This window comes from Pyrgilauda ruficollis, unplaced genomic scaffold (genome assembly GCF_017590135.1).
Source record: "Pyrgilauda ruficollis isolate IOZ18807 unplaced genomic scaffold, ASM1759013v1 scaffold24, whole genome shotgun sequence".
NCBI lineage: Eukaryota > Metazoa > Chordata > Aves > Passeriformes > Passeridae > Pyrgilauda > Pyrgilauda ruficollis.
In genome coordinates this window covers 17,707,560-17,730,574 of record NW_024523648.1, presented here as the reverse complement: position 1 = coordinate 17,730,574, position 23,015 = coordinate 17,707,560, and the positions used below count along the sequence as shown (strand labels likewise).

At 39.7% G+C, this 23,015-nt stretch overlaps 1 protein-coding gene across 1 annotated transcript in view; it reads right to left on the bottom strand.

Annotated features, from left to right (window-relative positions):
• Positions 1–23,015, bottom strand: part of UST (uronyl 2-sulfotransferase) — a 153,178-nt gene that overhangs the window by 61,631 nt on the left and 68,532 nt on the right. The window contains exons 3-4 of the mRNA XM_041469769.1: positions 19,256–19,411; positions 11,871–11,950 (exon numbers count right to left, since the gene is read on the bottom strand). Coding sequence (XP_041325703.1) covers positions 11,871–11,950; positions 19,256–19,411 — 236 coding nt within the window. The remainder of the gene's footprint in view (positions 1–11,870; positions 11,951–19,255; positions 19,412–23,015) is intronic.

Below are 23,015 nucleotides of genomic sequence, written 5' to 3'. Positions count from 1 at the left end.
TTTAACTTACACTGTTCCCCCTTAAACAAAAAGGGTGGTTGCTAGAAATTCAGTATAATGGAAGCAAACAAGAACCAACAGCCACATAATATTAATAGGAACAGGAATATTGTGTCCTTCTTATAAAGGAAGCACAGTTTCCTTTTCCAGTGCCATACAACTGAGAATCACATGCTGAGAGTACAATTGCCCAGCCATATTTACTCAGCAATTATGTTAGAGCTCCATTACCTGCCCTGCAGCACAGCTTCACAGGGAGATCATGTAAAAGCACTAACACAGAACCTTCAGCTTTTTAGGACTTAAATAAGATGCAGTTACCTCAATATTTATCTTCTGAAAAAGTTATTTTGAAATATTAGTTTTTATTTTGAAATATTAGTTTTTGTAACATCTTGCATCAGCATGAACCTGTGCAAAGCAGTCCCCTGCACACAAGGCACCAGGCACTTCTGGGATGCTCCAGTGATCCTTCTCAAGGATGAGATGCAAAGAGGAATGGCCTGAGGTACTGCCAGCCTCCATAATCAAGAGTTTATCTTCCTGCTCTTGTCTGTAGTTCCTCTCTTGCAGCCTTCACCCTCATGCTCTGGTCATGCTTTCAACCTTTTCTTTAGAACTGGTGGAGTTGATATAGGGCATTTCTCTACTGATGCACCCATGTCACCTACACGGTTATTTCAGTCATAACAGTACTGGCATAGCTGAACTGGTACAAGGACTACCTAGAGCAGACTTCAGGAAAAACTTTGGCTTCATGAGGCCTTCTTCCTTTCTTGTAGAATACTAATTAGGCTGCCTCTCCTCAGCAAGCTGAACTTAAAGGTGTGCCAGTCTGCTTTTTTGTTATCGCTCTCTAGTTTATCCCAGACACAAAACAAACAATGCAGACAGGTGATGTAATTATCATCCCTGGAAGCATTCAAAAACACATGTAGATGCAGCACTTAGGGATGTGGTTTAATGGTGCTACACTTGGCAGTGTAGTTAACAGTTGGACTTGATAGCCTTAGCAGTCTTTTCCAACCTTAACAGATCTATGATTCTATGAAATAAGTATTTTCATTTCAAAACTTGATCTTTGACTGGCCTGCCCTTCAATGAGAGGTGTGTGCAGGGATACAAAATGCCCAGTGGTTCAAGGTTAACAGTAAAATAGTGCACACCCCTCATCAATCACCCTTTCTGGACCTGAGATTTCAACAGTAGAAATTTCAGTTTCTGAAATGATGTGTCTGGGTCACATCCCTGTAAATACAACTGAGTCCTCTAGAAATTATTTAGTAAGCTGCTCAGACCAGTGAATGGCTAAAAGATAAGATACTGTAAAGCCTTGTATTTCTCTACTTCCCTATCCTATAAATCTACCAGAATATTTTAGGCTGTATTTTGTCAGTCAGTCATGCATGCTAAACAACTGGGGTCTTTTTTCTACCCTATATTTTTCATTCTCCTGAGGATATCAAAGAAGTTCAATATATAAATTCACAATGAACAGCACCAACACGGTTAAGTATCCTGCATGGGTCCCAGGTAAAGGAAATACTAATTATGTTTCATTTATGTAATGCAAAGTTACAGCTGGAAACAAGTAAGAGAGTAAACACTAATTCTCCATAAAAGACTAAACACTAATTCTCCATAAAAGACTAACAGCAGCTAAACTCCACATTAATTAAAATCACCTAGTTCCAGATACCCTGTATTTAAGACTTTCTTCCAAAGGTCTGGCTCAGGATTTCTCTGGACCTCTGATTAATGTTTCACTGTAATTCAGAGATGCAAATGTTATGCATTATACAGAAGAATAGGAAAACTAATTACAAAGTATTACAATAAATTTCCTGCAAATAGTAGAATAGCTGATACAGCTCTTTGGAAAGTATTAAATCAACAAACATGATAGGTAGAAAAGATGTATTTTCAAAATTGAATGAGACCACTGATTTGGCTGAGGTAGTTACATTAGCATAAAATCTTGGGGCTCAATTTCTTAGGAAGATTATTATGCAAAGGATGCTGCAACGATGCAGCACTGCATATTCAACTTCCTGTATGAATACATTTATCACGGGGAGTATGGGTGACTCCAGCCATCCTGTGGAAATGGCTGTTGCAGGGAACAAATCAATGTTAGGAATGTCCACGTGGAAATTGAAATACAGTGAACTGTGTGTAACAAAAAAATAAATCGTTGTAATTCAGCAGTATGTATCATATATGCAATCTGTAGAATATAAAAATCAATGTAAGTGAAAGTTATGACATGGCTGCCTTGTTGCAGATGTGAAAATCTGCCGTCAGAGAGGGACTGTGGATGTCACTCTACTTGAGGCTTTGAACCTACACAGTTCAATGTGATAATCTGTGATTCAGAACCAATGTGCAAAGTGGTAATATTTTCAGAAAACAAAGCTGCAAAAAGAGGGAATAATGAAGAGAGTGGTTTGCTGGTAAAGAGCCACTTGAACCAACAGGCAAGAAAGATGTAAGAAAATATTTTGCACTGTAATACGGCAAATGAAACCCAAAGCATCTAGAACCTGAAGCAGAGCATATTCACAGGGAAGGGGTAGTTCTGGCAAGGACATGCATACTTCCACATATTATCAGCAGTTTGGGAAACCTTACAGGCCAGAATAATAATCCTAGTTTCCCTTTTTCTGAGAAGCAGAAGGAGAGAGGAACAAAGGCATGATACAGCATTCATGCGACCATTCACAGAGTCCATTTTCAGAAAAACATGAACAAAGTTCATGCTGCATCATAAAAATGATGAAAAAAATTAAAAGCCTCCAACTTGTAAAGAGAATGAGAAGGGAAAAAATACAGAGAAGGCTGAGAGTTGATTGCATGAGAGTGTATAAGAAATTATACATGAAAGTACACAGGTGAAAAATTTGATGAGTCTTTACATAGTGGACAAATGCACTCTAAGAGCTAAGGAAAAGGAGTCAATTGTACTTTTCTGAAAAATTAGGAGTAAAAATAACTCAATTTACTATCGGGGAGAACATTTCACTATTGAAAGAATTTATCAAGTGCAGCAGATTCTCTATTACTGGTGATTTAGAACCAAGACTTCCATTTCCTTTCTGAAAGATGGAAGTTGCAGGTTTAAACTTATTTATCAAGGGTAAAAAAGCTTCAAAATTACTCAGAACTGTCACCATCCACCTTTTTGTCTGAAGGCAGGATCAGCTATGCAACTGCCACTACCAGCTTCAAAATCCTGAAGTATAATCTATTCTGTGTTTGCTCTGCTGTCCTTGTTGTTCTAACCTTTTCCTAAAGGTCTGATCTAGAACTCGACACGATTCCAGTCCACCACTTGTGTTATCATTACTCATTAAGAACTGCATAGTGCCTTTATATCTGCAGAATCTTTTAAATTAAAAAAAAACTTTAGAAGTGTTATGACAGTCCCCTCTTTCCCTGTCTTCTCTATTTGTTTTTCTTTTCCTGTGATTTTAGGTAAATTTAAATTTTTAAAATCTCTGATCATTTTTTTAATTCTCTTTTGGACCCTTCTGGACTAATCATCATCTTTCTTAAATCGAGTTACTCCCAAATTGGTAATCTGCAGTGTGAATGTAAGCATGGAAACTGAACAACAGTAAAAACAGGATAATTGAGGAGTTATGCCTGACCCCACCTCCAGTAACTAGATTTCAAGCAACAATCTCTATTCTGAGAATATCATGTTATTAGCTGAATGAAAGATAAAAAACCTATTATGCAAAGAACACAGGAAAACTCAGGGAATAAATTCTAAACTAAATGATCTTAAAATGTGTGGAAAAAACTTACCATAAAGCATTGCTTTTAAAAAAAATAAACCCGAAAAAACCCCTGCTTAGATCACATAAAGGTCAAGCTGCACATTAGATTTGTGCTTAGCCTTCCATCAAGTCACAGTTAAAAAGCATCATTACACACTCACATAATTAAAAAAGGTAGCATAAAAAAGGAAAAAAAATATGTAGGAGGGATTACAGCACCATGTGGCCATTCATGAAATGTGTACTTTACAAGGCAGACCTCACATGATGGTAGAAAGTGTTTCATGATGTGTTAGCAAAAAGTACAGATTATAAAGAACATACATAAAGACACAGTGTTAAGGCCATGCTCAAGTTTAGCTGACATTTCCCTACTTTTAACAGCTTACCCAGAGGGTAACTTTTTTTTTTTTGCTACCATATTTTTAATGACATTTCCCTAAGTGTGTATTTTTTTAAAAGGAGAAAAAAATCCCACAACATAAAATTACTTTAATAGATAGTCTTAGGCTGCAATCATTGTTTCAAGATGTTGATTCAAGAAGGCATTCAAAGAGCCCAATCCCTCCCACAGCTGAGCTGGATAGAGTCAGTGCAAGCTGACCCAACTACTGCTCTTTGTACAAAGTATACCTGAGTTTGCATTCAAAGGGTTCTGGACATTTAGCATCTTGTTATGCCAGCTCCATGCATTTGCCCAACACTCTTCAAATGCTAGTGGATCATGGTTAACAGACACAATAGACAAGTTCTATAAAACATGAACACACTGTGTGACATTACTTGTTCCAAAGAAAAGAAGAATCAATAATCCTCAAATTACTAAAAAATCTGGGTGTTGTGACAAAAATCGCGTGACTCTAAGACAATGAAAACAGCATCACAGAATCACTCTGGTTTTACTGACCTCCAGGCAGTCTATAAAAAAGTTTAATTCTATTTCCAAATCAATTGACCAAAGATACACATACATAGGTTAAATTATTGCAAGGCATGATGTTTATTTGCAAAAAAAAAAGATTGTAAACGTATCATCCAGCCCTTCCAAATTATCAACAAGCTAACATGTAAGGCTTCCAAACACAAGCTGCCAGCACAGAGTGTGCTTCAGCTTTCAAACACAAAGCTTATTCACATGACAAAGTTAATTCATCCAGATTTACCTCCTTTTTGTAAGCTATTGTTTATTAGCTATAGAGACATTTTCCAAGAACAAGGGAACGGTGTAACATCAAAGTGCTGTGTTAAAATGCAATTTTTAGAGCTGCTTCTGAATGAGAAAAAACACAGAACCAATGACCAACAAAAAAAGCTCAGCAACATTCAGAAATCAAGTTTCCTTTTGGGCTTATCCAGACTGAATTTCTCTGTCCATCCCTGCCTTCATATAGCATGTGATTTATTGCTACCCATAGGTCAGAATTCAGGTCATAGTTGAATGAAAATTGGCAACCTGACCAGCACTGCTGCATGTGACACTGTCTGCCGCTACAGCAGCTCAATTTATTCATTTTTATTAGTTAGTGTTGGCCATTTTATCTGTGCACAAAAGTAATAAAAAAATATTCAACGATGCTGATACAGACTGTCTACCAAAAAAGGCTTATTTCAAGAAAAACAAGAACTTTACGCATGAACTCTGCTAATGAAAAACAGAAAACTGGAAATATTTCTTATGTTGATTCTAGGGACTAAAGGCAAGCTCCTTCCCAAGCAGAAGACCCAATAGACCTTTCTCTCCTCCCCCAAGCCTGTCTCCCCCCACATCTCATGTTGAGCAAGGACACAACAGAGCAGGGGCTGGCATCCGAGCAGGGCACAGGGATGTGACTGCTGGCTGTGGCCCAGCAGAAAGTCCACCAGCTCTGTTTTGCATGGCTTTTCCTTCAGCAGATGTACCTGCAGTGTGGCTGTCCCAGAAGCCTAGTGACCTCTTCAATGTGGTTTCAAAGTGGCCAACATGTTCAGAAATTATTTAGCAGTTCAGGAGGGGAGAGGATGGAAAGATAGGCTGGACACCTCAAACTGCTGCATGGCACTAATTTCTTTAGAAACTTAGGCAAAAAGTGAAGTGTTGTCGCCTCCCTCAAACACATGCACACATGCTAAATACACTTAAGATATTAAAAACTGCAGCTGAAAGGAAGAAGAGGGCAGCAGCCTGACAGCACAGAAAGGATGACTCCTGACACAGCAGCGCTGGGTGATAATTCATCCTGACTCTGAACAAGTAAGATATACTGAACTGAATTATAAGGGCTAATTAAACTGTAAAATTAAGTAGAATCAGTGCTTTATCTCTGCATCTCCTTAGCACATTATAGAAAATTTTAAAGGAGTTAATTCCTCAGTGGTCTATAGCTACTGCAGAAAGTAAAGAATTCATGGCTCCAGTGAGATGTGAAAAAGCATTTCACTTTCTGGGTGGTTGTTTTAATGCTTCTCCCTTCTCTGTCTCTACCCTGCCCTGATCATTCAGCCTTCAAACAAGCAAAACTCACCAGTCACTGACAGAGGCATGTCATTAGATTTTTCCACACTCACCTGCACCATTCACTTACCCCAAGAGAGGAAGGAATGCCCAAGCTCCCTGCTGTGCCTGAACTGGGATCTGTAAGTGCATGCCCAGAAGAGAAGAGTTTGACATCGGAGAGAGACATGCTGCCTTTCCCGTGACCAAAACAGATGTTGTGCAATTCTCCACATCCCTAACTCATCCTTACCCAAAACCATGGCCTTGCCACTCGCCTCTGCCTCCCTGCAAATGTTCTTCCTGCTTCTCTGAAATCTGTGACACTTGGAGCTCTCACCAAGTGTCTTGGGTGACTGCACAGTGACTGTTAGAGTCAATTCAGTAGATTACTGAGAAATCAAGGGGGGTTTTTCCACAAATTTGAAGCTTCCTTCTGATTATTTTTTTCCTGGACTAAGCAGATGACAACAGGCACTTATGGTAATGCACAGTGATCAAATTGCAGGTATTCTGAAATAGATTTTTATCTCTCTGAAGGTTATTCTGGTTCTTCACAGCTTCTGCACTCCAATACTGTACTCCCTGGATCTACCAGCAACACCTGGAATCTCAGCAAATACATCAACAAATAAATCTTTACCTGCTTAGAGACATTATTTAATATTTGCTCCTGATTAACACTTTGAACGTTTTTCCCAGCAGCATTAGTACATAAACTTCAAATCAGAAAAAGGCAAAATCCCCAAACCGACAAAAAACCAGCACCACTTTCTACAAAAGAAACAGTCTTGAAATGAACTGGGTGAAGTAGCCACCCTCCAGCAGCACAGGGTGATCTTCTGAAGCTAACCATCACTACTCTGGATAGACTGGGAACAGAAGCTGCAAAACACTCTGAATACAAGCTTTCTCTGTGACAAGGACTATGTAGAAATTCACTAACATGAAAGAAGAACAAGACAGTGTTTTATCTTCTGTTTGAAGCTGGAAGTAATTTTTGTTTTCATGTCTCCTTTTATATTTATCTTTTTGTCTGCCTCTTTGTACTACTTCGGATTGAGAAAAGATAGTACTGAATCAGAAGATGAAGGTGAAGTAAAGGGGGACTCATTTACTCAGCTGAACCAACAAGCACTCTTAAAAAACTGTTCGAGGGGAAAATGGCCTTGACAAGCTTTCAGGTCAGGATGAGATTTTCAAGGTTTTAGAACTTTGTTCAGCAAAACTAATGGGGCCTCAGAAACATGCATGTACTCAAACTCATCACTAAAGGCTTAGCTCACTTCCACGGGAGATTTATTCTGGAAAGAAGATATAGCCTTTTTTTGGTTTTCACTTGGAAACAATCATAAGTAAATGCTTTCCTGAATAATCAGAGAGCTTTAAGTGCTGACAGGTTTATAAGCGGGTACAGGGCACAAAGGCAGAAAATTCAACTGATATGTCATTGCTGCTATTCACATCAACAATGTTTAAAAAAACCAACAAGTTTATTGTTTTACTACTGTTTGGGAAGCTGAGAAGCACCAACAAGGATGAGGAAAAGGCTAAGGTATTTAATGCCTTCTTTGCCCCAGGCTTTAATAAAACACTAGTTTTTTAGGGTACCCTGCCCCAAGTTGTAAGACAGAGACAGGGAGCAGAAAGAAGTCTTCAATTCAAGAGGAAATGGTCAGTGAGCAGCTACACCAGTTAGCTACACACAGGTCTATTGGGCCAGATGGGATCCACCCAAGGGTACAGAAGGAGATGGCAGAAGTGCTCCCTGAGCCACTTTCCATCACTCACCAACACTACTGGATAAGCGGGGAGGTCCCTGTTATTGGAAGGTAGGAAACGTGAGGCCCATCTACAAGTAGGGCTGGAAGGAGACTCCAGGGAAGCACAGGCCTGTCAGCCTGACTGACATCAGGGCCAGGGAAGGTTGTAGAACAGATGATCCTGTGTGCCATCACAGGGCACACACACAACAACCAGGGGACCAGGTCCAGCCACCTTGGGTTTGTGAAAGGCAGGTCCTGCTTAGCCAACCCGACCTACTCCTGTGACAAGGTGACCTGCTCAGTGGATGAGGGCAAGGCTGTGGATGTTGTCTGCCTGGACTTCAGTAAAGCCTGTGACAGCTTCCTCCAGCATTCTCCCAGACAAACTGGCTGCTCATGGCTTGGATGGGTGCACAGTTTGCGGGGTGAAAAACTGGACAGCTACATCCAGCTGGCAGCCAGTCACAGTGGGTGGTGCTCCCCAGGGCTCAGTACGGGGCCAGCTCTGTTTAACAGCTTCAATAACGATCTGGATGAGGGGATCAAGTGCACCCTCAGACAAATCCAAGCTGGGCAGGAGAGTTGATCTGCTGGAGGGTAGGAAGGCTCTGCAGAGGGCTCTGGGCAGGCTGGATTGATGGGGAATTGTATAAAGCTCAGCAAGGCAGGGCACTGGGTCCTGTACCTGTGTCACAACAACCCCAAAGCAGCACTACAGGCTGGGGGCAGAGTGGCTGGAAAGCTGCTTGGTAGAAAAGGACCTGGGGGTGCTGGTCAACCTCAACCAAACACAAGCCAGTGTGTGCCCAGGTGGCCAAGGCCAGTGGCATCCTGGCCTGTGTCAGCAACAGTGTGGCCAGCCGGACAAAGGCTGTGATCTTCCCCTCTATCCAGCACAGGTGAGGCTACACCTCAGTTCAGTTTTGGGCCCCTCACTACAAGAAGGACACTGAGGTGCTGGAGTTGTGTCCAGAGAAGCACAACAGAGCTGGTGAAGGGTCTAGACAATAAGTCATATAAGAAATGGCTGAGGGAACTGGGGTTCTTTAACCTGGAAAAAAGGAGGTTCATGGAAAATCTTACTGCTCTCTACAACTATCTGAAAGGAGGTTTGTAGCCAGGTGGGGATTGGTCTCTTCTGCCAAGTAACAAGTGACCAGGCAAGAGGAAACAGCCTCAAGTTGCGCTGGGGAGGTTTAGATTGGATGTTCAGAAATTTTTTTTTTCATGGAAAAGGTTGTCAGGCATTGGGACAGGCTGTGTGGGGGAGTGATTGAGTCCACATCCCTGGAGGTGCTTAAAAGACATATAGATGTGGCACTCAGGGACATGGCTTAGTGGAGGATTTGGCAGTGCTGAGTTAACAATTGGACTTGATCATCTTAAGGATCTTTTCTACCCTAAATGAAGAATATATGCAGGAGGAAGGAGAATAAATTGTTTCTTATCCTTTCCTGTGAACAAAAACTTGGTTTCAAAGGTATAAAATGCCAAACAAGAGAAGTGAGTCACTGGATTGATGTCCAAAAATTCACAGATTCCTGCAAAAATTCACAGATTCCAGTAATGGTTCTGCTGCAACAGCATGTAGAAAGCCTCACGCCTTTTCCTGGAAGGGAGCATGAAGTTTCACCAAAATAGGGTTCTTCAATCTTCAAGCTGATCTTTGAGCCTTTCATGGATCTAGACCTGTCCTAAACCTGCAGTCCGCTGTTGTCTCCTACCCACCCCTCTGCATCTGTCCTGCTCCCCACTCTGCTGGCTGCTCATGCCAAGCTATTGTCTGAGGTCTTCAGCTGTCACCCAGAAAACACCACAACAATATTCTCAGCCCCATTCTTTAAGTCTGAGGAGTTTTGCACGACTTTTATGTTGAGCTGGCAGAAAAGATGGGGCAAATTGGAAGAAAAGTATTCCACAGACTATCTGAGTCCAGCTAACCACTACACGTAGGACAGTTTCTATAAATAAACAGTTTAAAGAAATCAAGCAAAACTAGAACACTTTCATAATATTGTAATATTTATAATGGGTATTTAAATCACATCCTGAAATTTCTGTAAATGCAAATTTGACATTTAATTTACTAATGAAATCAGTTAAAAAAAAATCACCCTAGAATTAAATTACCAAGAAAATATAAAACATGCTACTTCATTGTTAAGTATACCTGCTAATAAATTTTGAAACTAAAAATGTTTAATTTATCAGAAAGCACTAAGAAAGCTGAACACTAGTACAAAATGTTGCTGCAATTCAATGCTGTCTGATTTAGAAGACTCATCAGCCTTTTCACTACTTCACACCTACTAGTTAAACCAAGGATACTCTCAATAAAATAAAGGTATGTTTTCAGGTCTGCAACAAAGAGCCAAAAGAGAAACTACAAATAATTTTATACATCTTATGTAACTGGTTTGTAATTTTGCAGATTTGTATTGTAAGGAAAAGGTCAATACATTGTAGATACATCATGTATATGCTACAGAAGAAATGTGATACATTAGTGGCAAGGATGTAGCACAGGTACAAAAAATGAGATCCATAGGGAGGAGCAAGAGGTTAAGACTGCTGATCTTTTTCTCTCATACCTGATGTTGAGTACCATCTCTGTAAAATCAGTCTAATCAGGAAACATCCCTTTGACCCTCACATGTGACTACTCTTGATCTGGCAGTTTGGAAGAGGAAAAAGATAATTTACCAAAAGTGTGAAGCCCTAATGATTTTTATTTTTTAATGGTAATACATTGGAAATGGAACTCTCAAAGAATCAGAAGAGAGAACACAGAAGATCAAAATTTTGTTTAACTCCTCTTGTTTCAATATAAAAAATCATGCCCATAGTTAAGTTCTATATTAAGTGAATTTCCAATTGCTAAAAATATTTTACTTTCAAAGACAACAAAAATAAACACACCCTTCCCCCAATTTTATAATTTCTTACTACACTGTCTACAGAAGCCTGAAGCCATGCATTCATATTACCATGCAAACAAAATGTACCATGCTGTGTATTTAGGAAAGCTTTGGCAAAGATCTCCAGTACGATCATAATTCTACAGAATTTAAAAAAATCTAAATGCAAGGAATCTAATCTGGTGGCACATAAAGCACGGTTCCTGAATATAATTTCCAGATTAAATTTACAGCCTGGGCAACAACCATCTGCAGTCAGCTTTAACCTCTGCATCCTGGCTAAAAGCTAACTGGCATCACTCATTCAAGTCCTTCCAAAAATTCCTTAGAAGTTTCATCCAAATTCAATCTTCTTCACATTCCGTGCTATAAAAGTCTCTAGAGTCTTGCTGCATACTTTTAAATATCTGCCAGAAGAAACAGCACTCCCATGATACAGAGTGTAATCTGTTTGCATGGTTTAAAAATACTTCCATAGCCTGTGGAATGGGGGCTATTTTGCCAGAACAAAATTAAATTGGTTATATTGGTGGGGAGTCATTCCAGGCACAAAATTAATGAACTCAGTGCAGTTTTACATCTCCTTTTAGTGTCTGGCTGTACACAGATGAAACACTAACAGAAGTGTTCTGCCACTTTTAAAATACAAGTTACCATCTCTTGCATGTTGACTGGAAATACTGTAAATCACAATCATCTCAAGAGGCAAAAGCATATAACAGCATCCTGGCTTTCACAAACATAGTGTACATAATTATGCTACAGAAAAGTGAGTGTGGGGGGAAAAACCAACAACTTCGGAATGTGAATTCTAGTGCCAGAAGGAAGGAAAAGAAGTGCATTGTATTGTTTATGAGTAAAAGAGGGGAAAAGTTTTCTGTATTACAATTAATAGAAATCAATGAAAAATATTTTTGACCAAAAAATGCCTTACCTTGAAAAGTTGAGGAAATGAACATGTCTAGTGAATAAATAGGGCTGCTCAGCAGTGCTTATGTTTTTAATCAATTCCATCTAAAAAGAATTAACAAATCAAATTTTCCACGTTACATCAACACATAATGAGACAAACAAAAAACTTTCAAACAGATGATGATATAATTTTCAAGCCTGAATTATTTAGGACCTCCTTCCCCACTATCCTTCCCAAATATTGTCATCAAGATAGCATGAAGAATATTTTATATCTACGCAAGAAAGGTTGAGCTGCAGACACCATTCTGCTACCATGGAACTTATGTACTTCCAAAATACTTCCAAAAGTGGGTATCAGTTTAAACAAAGGCATAAACTAAAGGAAAAATCTAAACTCTTTCCAAATCTTCAAGAGCCTTCCAAATGGCAGCTGCCCTCTGAAGATACTAGCTCTATTCACCCCAATGCCAAAAATGCAAAATGTCTGAAACTGTAACAGAAAGCAGAAGCTGAACCAATGGTCATTTTTGTGTAACAATAAACACTGCCAACACAGTCAAGACACCAATTGATCTGCTTGTTTTAATATAGAAATCAGGACTTGCAATTTATTTTACTATTACAACACATTAGGAGTACAAACTGAATTGACATTTTTAGAAAGATGATGCTAAATTCTAGTTCAGGCCCATTCACATAATGTTAATTTAAAAAAGAAAAACAACTAAATAATTCGAGTTACCAGACCATTAAGCTAGAATAATGTACACAACACCACAGATATGATAATCTATTTTGTGTAAGCTGAACTCTAGCTATGATTTAGAGGAAACTGGAAGTATCTAGTGAAGCATCATGCCAAAGAGTCAATGTTTCAGTTAATTTTCCTTCCTTCTTATTAATTTCCTAAGACTTAATTTCCAATTTTCTGTTCTGTGTTCAAATGCAGGCTATGTTATGGACAGTGAACAGAAATACACTTGAAATGACAGGTTTATTGATCTTGCAAACTGGACAGTAGAAAGCAATTAATACACCGGATAAAAAAAGAGGTAAGTCTGTGAACTACATGTTCTGATTTGAGTCATATGTGTATGATCAAGGAGAGGAGGAGATATGTATTTCCCCACATAATCTGAGGAGACAGTAATTAAAAAATGTATTTCTTAAAACTTGAATGCTATAGTTGACACAGATAAAATAAGCAAAAACATGGGAGTCCAGCCTGCTGTGTGGTCAAAATAAAGTAACTGGCATGTGTGGAGTTACTAGCAGCAAAAAGAGCACGGTAAAAAATTCTGCCCATGCCATAGCAAATACCAAGCCACATTTAAGAGACAGCTGTTGCCAAATTTTTCCCCTTCTAATGTCCAGTTTCAATGGACTGATATTTTGCCATGGTTTTTGTAATTTGTGTCACACCTTACTGCTTCTTATCCATCTTGCATCCTCCACTTTTTCCCTGTGCACATACCCTGCCTTCTTCTTTCAGCCAACATAAGCTACAGCCATTTAACTGCCAGAAAGAAGTGCACACACTTACCCACTTTCTCTACTTTCCCTCTGTCTTCAACAATTCTATACCCACATATACACTATGACCACTGAAGAAAACAGTTCAGCTTGTCCATCTTCTCAGGATGGACCTTTTCCTGTCCAGCTAGTTTGAGTACATCAAGGTATATTAGGTAGAGACCTTATACATCACAACATATTAGGTTTGAGAAAGTATAGCAAGGTATGTTACATCTAAAAAAGGCTGAAAACCCAAAGAAATGGAATGTAAGACGAGATCACCAAAAGAAAGACAATATAAAGGGAAAAGGGAAATGAGGATATGGAGAGAACATGTGCAATTAAAAATAAAAACTAACACAAGGAATTTAAAGAAATAGTCAGGAAGGGAATAGCATCCCTTCCTTAGCTAGCCATACATGGAGTCTGGACTGCTTGATTCAAGCATAAACTAGTCTTTGCGCAGCTTCTTCAGTAGAATATAAACACATAGGGCAAGAAATTCATAAACCTGAAGAGCAAAGCTTGTCCAGATTAGTATTAGAAAGCCCAGGAAGCTTTGCAATTCTTAGCACAAAGGAACTGAGTATTGTTTCATCATGCTGTGAAGAGACAAAGGCTTTCCTAGCAAACCAATATGTTGGCATTTCTTTAGAACTGGTAACTCACTCTGCCAAAAAATTATATTCTTCATTCACCTTGGAGAATCAAACAGTAGAAGACCCTGTAGCCTGTGTATTAGACGTCACAATTGGATTCTGTGATAGACAACCCGCTACAGATTATTTTTTTGTTTGTTTGTTTTTTTTACTGAGACAAGTTACAGGAGAAGTGAAATTCTCAGAACTGTATAAAGCATGATGTTATATTTTGCATTTTACTTCTGTTGCTCTAAATATATGAAGTTAGGAACGAAGACAGCAGAAGGATGTTACTGATTTGGTATAAAAACTCTGTTCATGCTCCTATGGTCATCACTGTAATTCCTTCTTGGCATAAATGAAAAAAGCCTTACTAGAGTATGAATATGGAGATATAAAGACACTATATCCATACAAAGTAATCTCACTAAATCTAAAAACACAGGCAGCTCTAGTAGAATACCGCTAGATAAACTTAGCTGGGGGTATATGTGAGTGTTGCAAAGCACCAGATGAGCTTCCCTTGGCTCCCAGCTGTCCCCAGGGCTGGCACCAATTCGCTTTCCAGAAGCAGATTCACACCACAGCACTGCCACGTTTCTCACTCCACTTCACCTGATGTCAGTGTCACATCAACCTGCTGCTGGACAAGCACAGGCACTTCGGCCTCAGGAGCAAGGGGAGGCTGGAAGGATGCACACAGTGCAGGACAACATCTGGCTCCTGGCTTTTTTTTTGATCTCTTGCTACTAAACTCAGTCTCTTGAGCTAAGACAACAGCTTGCTCCAAAGCAGAAACAGAATTTTGTTTTGACTTAGAGTACCTTGATATTTAGACAGTTAATGATCAACTGGACTTGCAAGCAGATGTGGATAAAGATACAATGTGCATAAGAACAAACAAGTAAAATCCATTCTTCTAAAAACCCTGCCAAAAGGGTAAGTAAGGCTTAACTGAAATGACACACAGATGTCAGGAGGGAAAAAATAAATAACTGTAATGGCTTAGGGCCACATGCAAATTGTGGCCATATTTCCCATGGGCCTCTCCCTCTCTCATCATGCTGTCCTGAACAGCTTTCAGGCTAACAACCCAAATGCATTGCTCAGAAAGACATAGTGATCCCTCCCTCCTCCTAAGATTATGTTAAAGCAAAAAAAAAAAAAAAAAAAAAACACAACAAAGAGAAAAATCTCCAGTGTCTCTCAGAAGAAAAAGTTTAGTTGATTAGTTTTGGTTGTTAGATTTTTTTTTTTTTTGTTTGTACGTTTGTTTCTATAAGATGAAACAAAAAAAAGAAAATAAGATGTAGAGGACCCACAGAGAGCAACAGTGAGCAGAGGATGAGGGCTGAAGAAAACAAGTGCTTTTGGATGGAATGAGTGATGAAGGAGAATGACATACAAGTACAGATGATCATATCATCCTAAGTTTGAAAAGAAATAAAAAGATACGAGCAGCAGAAGATAAACAACCCTGGCAAACTGTTAGGGAAGAGATGAGTCAGAACACATTCATGGTTGGTTGGAGGGAGAAGCTGCAGAAATATTTGGAGAAGTACGAAAGGAGCATGTACCTGCTAGGATTAGGGCTCATAAAGAGCTACTTCTCTCTCTCACTGCTGCCCAGAGCCCTCCTGCAGGAATTAGGCAGCTTCACTGAAACATTGCTGAAAAATACACTAATTTTCTCTTGAAATTAACTTGCAATGGGCTGGTGCTGCACTGCAAATAACACTCCAGCAGATGGCACCGTGAAGTGACTCCAGGAGGGCTGGATGGGGATGGATTTTCTCTAGCCTCAGCATTGTTCCTGCACAAAGACTCAACTCTGGCCTTCGAGACAGGTCACCTTTCTCTCTTCTGGAGAGGGCTAGTCCAGTCCCTGTGCTAACCACTCAGGGAAGCCCCACTTTGTTTGAGGTTTGCAGTAAGTAAATTCTACTGGGAACAAAAGGTAACAGTCCCACCCAAACAACAGCGAAAATGTTACTATTTTTTTTAAGATGCTGTATTTCAGTGTGAGAATTTGAGGTCAAAATGCATAAAAATGGTGAGGCAACTGGGATTTTCCAGTGTGGTCTGCTGTATCACACTATGGTCTCCACTAATATTGACACAAAAAGGACAAAAAACCCCTCTGTATCTCTCTTCCCTGTGCGCTCTTTACGTTTTTCCACTGCTTTCAGTCTCTACTGAAGGCATGCAGGGCTCAGGAGGCACAAGTACCTACAAGAATTTTGGTATATCACTTTCATCTCAGTACTCATTTCCATAAATAACTCACAACTCCCAGGAATGAGACTAGATCTTCATTTTCAGCTCTCAAAAGCTTGGAATGGTTTCAAGAATTTCTTCACCTCCCCAAGCTGGTATGACCAATTTTCTGTCTTTAAAAGCCTTAAAGAAAAATTAGTGATGGATTTTTAGTGCATTGAACTGGAATTACATATAAAGTTGGCTGCACAGTCATAATGATGGGTGGTGGAAGGAAACAATTTGAGGATAAACTACCAATTACTCTTGTATGTGACTGGCATTTCTATACCCATAAGCATACTCATTCTTACTTTCCTGAATGCAATGAAATGGTAGTGGAGGACAAAGTCAGGGCAGGGGAAGACTTCATTTTGCAACAGTTTGAGTGGCATTTTAAAGCCACATCAATTAGGTTAATATTATGTGTTATTTCCTGTATTTAATTTACTTGAAAATATTATAGCAAATGGCAAGCCATATATTAATACATCTGTTTCCAGAACTCACTCCCTTATGCCCACAGATGTTCAAAGGCTTCACTTATAATTGCTGGCAGACACACATAATTTGGGAAAATTTCTTAGTAGGAAGCAGACTGGAAAAGGCAATGAGAATATGGATTCCAATTATGTGCAATCCCCACAGTCATTAAAAACACCTACATGCTTAACTTTATTTAACAACAGCAGACTGCATAAGCTAAATATTTACAGAAAAGTCTTGGCTGGATCAGGGCTTTAACCAAACACAGGACACAGAAATGACAGAAGGAAGAGAGACATATCATCTCAAGTGAGAAGCCCATGCTCATGCTGGAAGCCTACAGCCCAGCCCAGCTCTCTTTTTTCTTGTTCCAATGCCTGGAGCCTGAGATCATTCGTTGCCTTAACTTCCTCTTGTTACACCACATTAAAGGTGGAAAACATAATTTATTTTTTCATATTCTGCTCTCAAAAATTGAGAAGACAACTCAAAATGCCCTGAACAACAGAATAGTTACTGTCTCCAAGCATGTTCTTTGTGATCAAAGGCGCTTTTCAGCAAAAGTGCTCAATAAATTATGAGCCTATTGTAACTATGGAAATAAACCACAAATAAAAATAAAGAGACTCAAATTATGGCAGGGAAATCTATAGAGTAAATCATCAGCTCTGTAGCAACACTTCCAGCACATTTGCTGTTTAGTAAATTAACCACTTACGGAGTGCAGAAGGTAATGCAGATAATTATTTGTCAGTGTATTGGTTGCATCAAAAGTAAGTCTAGGCCTCTCTGGAACCTCCACGTGCTGGACTAAAGCACAGAAAACTGTGAATAAGTGATCTTGCATTATGTTTTAGCAAAGGAAAATCCACTAACCAGAGAAAGAACAGAACTGAAAGGAAGAAGCTGATCATGGTGAAAGCTGATGATTACTAACACCTGAAAGATTTTTGGGATTTATGGTATGTCCCTCAATCAGCAATGAAAATTGATGAAAGATACAAACAAAACCCAAGCAGTCCTACCTACAGAAATCCCATATCCCAGCAGAAAGACTAAGCAGACAGGCTCTGTAGCACGGGATAGTTTGACTCCTTTCTGATGGCACCTGCCAGGCTGCCTTTCTGCACATTGCAACCTTGCCAGGCTGCACGGTGCTGCTGGTAGGATATACCCAGGCATGCTGCAGCAGACGCAGAGCAGGCATTTCCTTGGCCACAAGCAGGGGCAGTGAGGGGACACTGTCCGCCTCCACAGCCTGTCATTGGTGTGCCACATCCAACCATGCACAGCAGCCATATCTGGGCTGGCATGGCAGCCCTGCCCAGCTGGACTCCACCTCTGGCTGGACTTGACTTATGGAGTGTTAGGTCAGCCAGCAGTGGTGGGACCCCATGGATACCTTGAAGGGGAGGAAGGTGGGACCTGCAGGAGCAGTATATCAGCTCCTAAATTTTCATTTGGAATGAACTGCTGCATCTAAAATAACAAACTTGTGCTCAAGAACAGGCTGCAAGTAAATGACCCCTGATCACAGCACAATGTCACTGGCAGGCCCACATCCATATTTGATCATTGCACACATCCTTTTGTGGTTTGCAGGCTGCTATTTCTAGAAGTGACACAGGCAGCAATTGCAGCCTTTACCTGATCAGCAGCTCAAAATAGCAGCAGTGGGCAACGCGTGCAGCATCCGACTACAGATGTGCACTTTGAGTCTGAGGTTTTCCTGCACTGCTTGTATCAATCTGCTCCCAGAAGTGATACTTACAGTGGGCACATGTGTACCCTGAAGAGAAGAAAATTTAAATAACTGGATCTGTCATAGAAACAAAGCTGCAAAAGTAATCCTTCTACAACTTTAAGGGAACATGAAAAAGGGTGTCTGTGTAAAGAGGTTTCATGTGGTATTTCTACTTCCCTCAGTGAGGGTTATGCAATAAACATGAAAAAGACAGATAAGCAAGAAGCTGAGATAGGATCAAGGACATGTCATATTATAGAAATATGGGTTAGCATGGCCCTGGGAAACAACTTTTTGAAGCAACAGATCACTAGAAGTGAATTAAGAAAGTAATCAAAAAGGGTCTTTTTGGTTATTATTTACTGCCGCTCTGTTTAAGACCCAAGCTAGGTCTGAATAAGGTGTCCTTGTTACAGGATAAATGGCTGCAGATACATGGATACATGTCCCATATCTGTTAGCACTTAACTGCACTGTACTAACCTTTCTTGCCTCGTTGGTAGTCTAACTGATTAAATTCAAGAGCTGTCTCACTGGAAGTTAGTTTTTCTGGTTAGCTGCCACATCATGTTGTTCTTGGCTCTGCCACCCATTTCTCTTATTAAGTGAAGTCACTTAGAGAACGATGAATTCCGCATGATTACTCAGAACAAAGTAGCAATACATCTTTTCAATAGGATTATCTGCTAGCATATGCCTTTGTTTCTCAGTTTCATACACATAATAAGAAAACAGGATCTAAGACAAGCAGGAGTAACTTACCTGCTCATTTTTGGTCAGTCTTGTTTTGTTATGTATGTCAGATGTAACCAGGTTGAATCCATGTTTCTCTGATAAAATTCTTAAAAGCAAAACTACAGTTCGACTTCCACACTTTCCAACTCTGTTGTAGACCACCTGACTGGGGAAAGGAAGTACCTAAACAAAGATTGGAAAAAATGGAGTCAGTACATTGATATTTTGTTTCTGTCTACCTCTGAATTAGATGCTTTTATCTTAAGCCAACAGACACATAGAGGAACATTTCTAGGGCCCAGGTCAGAAGCATTCACTTCCCCCAGCAAGGCAGAAGCTCTTCAGAAGAGAAACAGCATGGCTCAGGGAGGTGGCAAGGGAAGATTTCCCCCTTGAGATGCAGTTAAATGTGACAGATTGTCAACTACTCCAGAAACACTGTGTTGGTAATTATTATTATTATTATTAATATTATATTATGTTGGTAATGATCTTGATCTTATTGCTTGTCATTTCAATGCAAATACTCATCTTTAGTTGACTATCTCCCATAAAAAGAATTTAAAGAGTGAATTTGTACTACAGTTTGGCAGCTTGAAGTCAAGCTGACATAATGCAGGAGGAATGAATGCTCGGATTGCAAAACTTCAGCTTAAAAAGAAACAAAAGGAACCAAATAACAACCAGTTGCACAGAGCTAAAATTAATCAATCCTTTTAATTTCAAATATAAACATGAATCTTTCAAACAGACTCAGAGAACAAACCATGCCACTGGTCAAGGATCTACGTGCAGAATAATCAACAAAGGGACCACAGGGGGCCTGAGGCCAACTGGCACAGTCTGATCACCTCTGTACAGGTAATATTTGATATTCATTAAATATTTGATAATATTTGATATTCATTAAATATCAAAATAGAACAGCATCATCCAACCTGGCCACTGGGAAAATGGTGTCCAGCCCACACAAACTCTTGCAACCTGCTCTCCTCTCCAGGAAACCAGAACAAGCGAAAAGTAACTCAGTGTCTCACAGTATGTCAGGTGCAGCCTTATTTTGTTCCTGGATGATGTCTATGGGCTATTGTTTCAGAAAAAGGCATTCTGGAGTCACACTACTGCACTAGACAAGTATTTGCTGTACAGCGTATAGCAGCATGTGATGATATAGGCCCAGAGGAAACTGTTTCCAAGCCTTTAAGTTGGCTAACAGAGCCAGGAGCTCAGAGTTTCACCCACAGTGGCGCACACACAGCACTTATTAAGACAATGGCACAAAACATTTCCTGACATAGGGTCTGCACCTGGGTTCCAGGCAACCTGTGTTCAGCACAGGGCATGGCCAAAGTGACAGCTTGTCTCAACATACAGCTACTCCTGCTGTTGGTGCAATCATGTTCTTCCAGCAGAAGGAATTCTAACATAAAAGCAGTCAGATGAGGCATATGGCACTTTTCAGTGCAGAGTACATCTTCACTACATTTTAACTGCTAATAGATCTTCATCATGGAAGCAAAATGATTTGTCAGGCAATCCTGCAGACTACTTTCAAAGAGAACTGCCAAACAGAAAGAAAAAAAAAAAAAAAAGGAAAAAAATCTGTATTCCCTTATATTTAACAGCAACCTACTGGCACTTCGCTCTCAGTGTTACATTTCATGACCAAATGATCATTGCTGCTGTTACTGGTTGCAATGTTTAGGATATCCTGCACTGCAACATAAATGTGGAGGCCATTTTCCCCCAAATTAACATGGGAAGGAATAAGTATTGGGTGATCATGGCCTCAGTTAAGCTTTCCAAGTTGCAGGATGTCACATCTGCTGATTCAGCAAGCAAAGAAGGGCCTCTCAAGGCCCATACAAACCCCACACAGTGCACTAAGCTTACTATTTTGTAACATTTTTGTAGGGTTTTCTATGAGAAACATAGTCCCCATATTTCTATATCAATCTTTCCTTCAGAAGCCTTGATTCCTATGAAATGCAAAATCTCAGCTTCAATTATTAGAGAACTCTAAAGGTGATGAATTTAACATCCCTGTGCTACAGCTGTAGCTAACCTTTCCGAAACTACTGTTAATGGTGTCTGAAAGGTTAACATGTGAGCACATGTTATTATGCTGATTATCACACCATAATGAAAGAGAACATGAGCCCTATTCTGGATTGTCCCCTTTTTGGTTCATCTCTTTGCATAACAAACACTAGCATCACTACTTGCCACAGTCCTGCAGCACCATCCACACATTACTGCAACTTGTGGATTGGGAATTGCTCCTCTGCTTAGACATATGCTTTTGGAATACTTTGCTGTGTAAGTAAGTGAAAGCCTTCAAGAGACACGATAAGTAGATGCTGACAAGTGTCAGGGAAGGAGAAACAGCACATACAATACATGTAAGCATAGCATCCCAGAAATTAGATGAATGATGAGAGGACATAGAGTTACGGAAATATTTTAAAATGCTTCATAATTATTAACTGCTTTGATTTTCCTAGCAGTTTGGACTAGGCAAGATAATGAGAAAAATTTTTTCTTTATTGGCACTTCAGTCAAGTATAATTTTATTGCCTACAGACTACACTCAAGTTCTAATTAAATCCTTGACTGAATTATCCAGTAACTTTGGGTGAATCCTATAAAAGTAAGTCTTCAAAAACTAGATAAAATTAAAGGAGGCCTTTGTAAATTCTCTATTCTAAGTGCAAACAATTTTGTCAGCTTGGAAAAATGACAGTAGTTACCAAATTTTGCCAGTTCTCACATATGTTTCTGAAATTCACCTTCCTAGGTAGCACAACTCTGTTCTGCACACAAATCACGGTAACCCCCAAAAAGACACCACAGCAAATACTTACTGCAGATGAAGGAACCTGAAATAAAGGGCTATTATTTTCAGACAATTGTTTAGTTTAAAGGAGACCAATGTATCAGTGCCTTGTTTCAGTACACAGTGAATGCACTTAGGTCTAATCAGACAAGATTCAAGATAAGCGCTGCAGCTCAAAGCTCACTTCAGAAGAACAATCACGAGTGGTAACCAAAACTTCCCTTGCAGCACTGCTGAGTGTGGTTGGCTTTTGGGATGCACTCCTGAAACGCTGCTCACGTTTCCTCTGCTTGCGTCACCATCGCACTTATCACACCCAGATGCCCCAAAGGGTGTGCCCAGCGCACAAAGCCATGCAGTACACAGGCTTTTGGTGTACAAGCAAGTATTTGTTTAACGTGACCCGTTCCCTCAGGATGCTGCAAATCTGCTCTCCGTATTTAGAAAATGCTGAAGTTATTTGAGGAGAAGAAATACCACTTCCAAAAACATGAGTTTGTATCAGGCAAAACTAAAAATGCAAGAAATGGAAAACTTCTCCAGAGAGGAACTTTCTTTTCTCCCTCATGATATGCACAAGACACTCAGACAAAACAAGAGATGGCAGCAGAGCAGGCACTTGGGAAGAAGGCTCCTATTGTATTAGCAGAAACAAGGTGAAAAACAGCAGCTGAACATTTCTAAAATGCTCATTGGATTACATTTTATTGTTACTTCCTACCTAAGAGTAGGTATCATGTAAACTAACTGCTGAGATGATGCTCTGTCAACTTGATATTCATGTATCAATATACACAACTGCAAAATAATTGCAGAGTGACTTTATTGAGCACTGCATCAAAGCCCAGAGGTAATATAAACAATTCAAACATATAATTCACTTTGGAGTTACACATATTAGCACTTACAGCCATAAAAAAGTAAAACTCACAGTATAATTACAACAGCTCT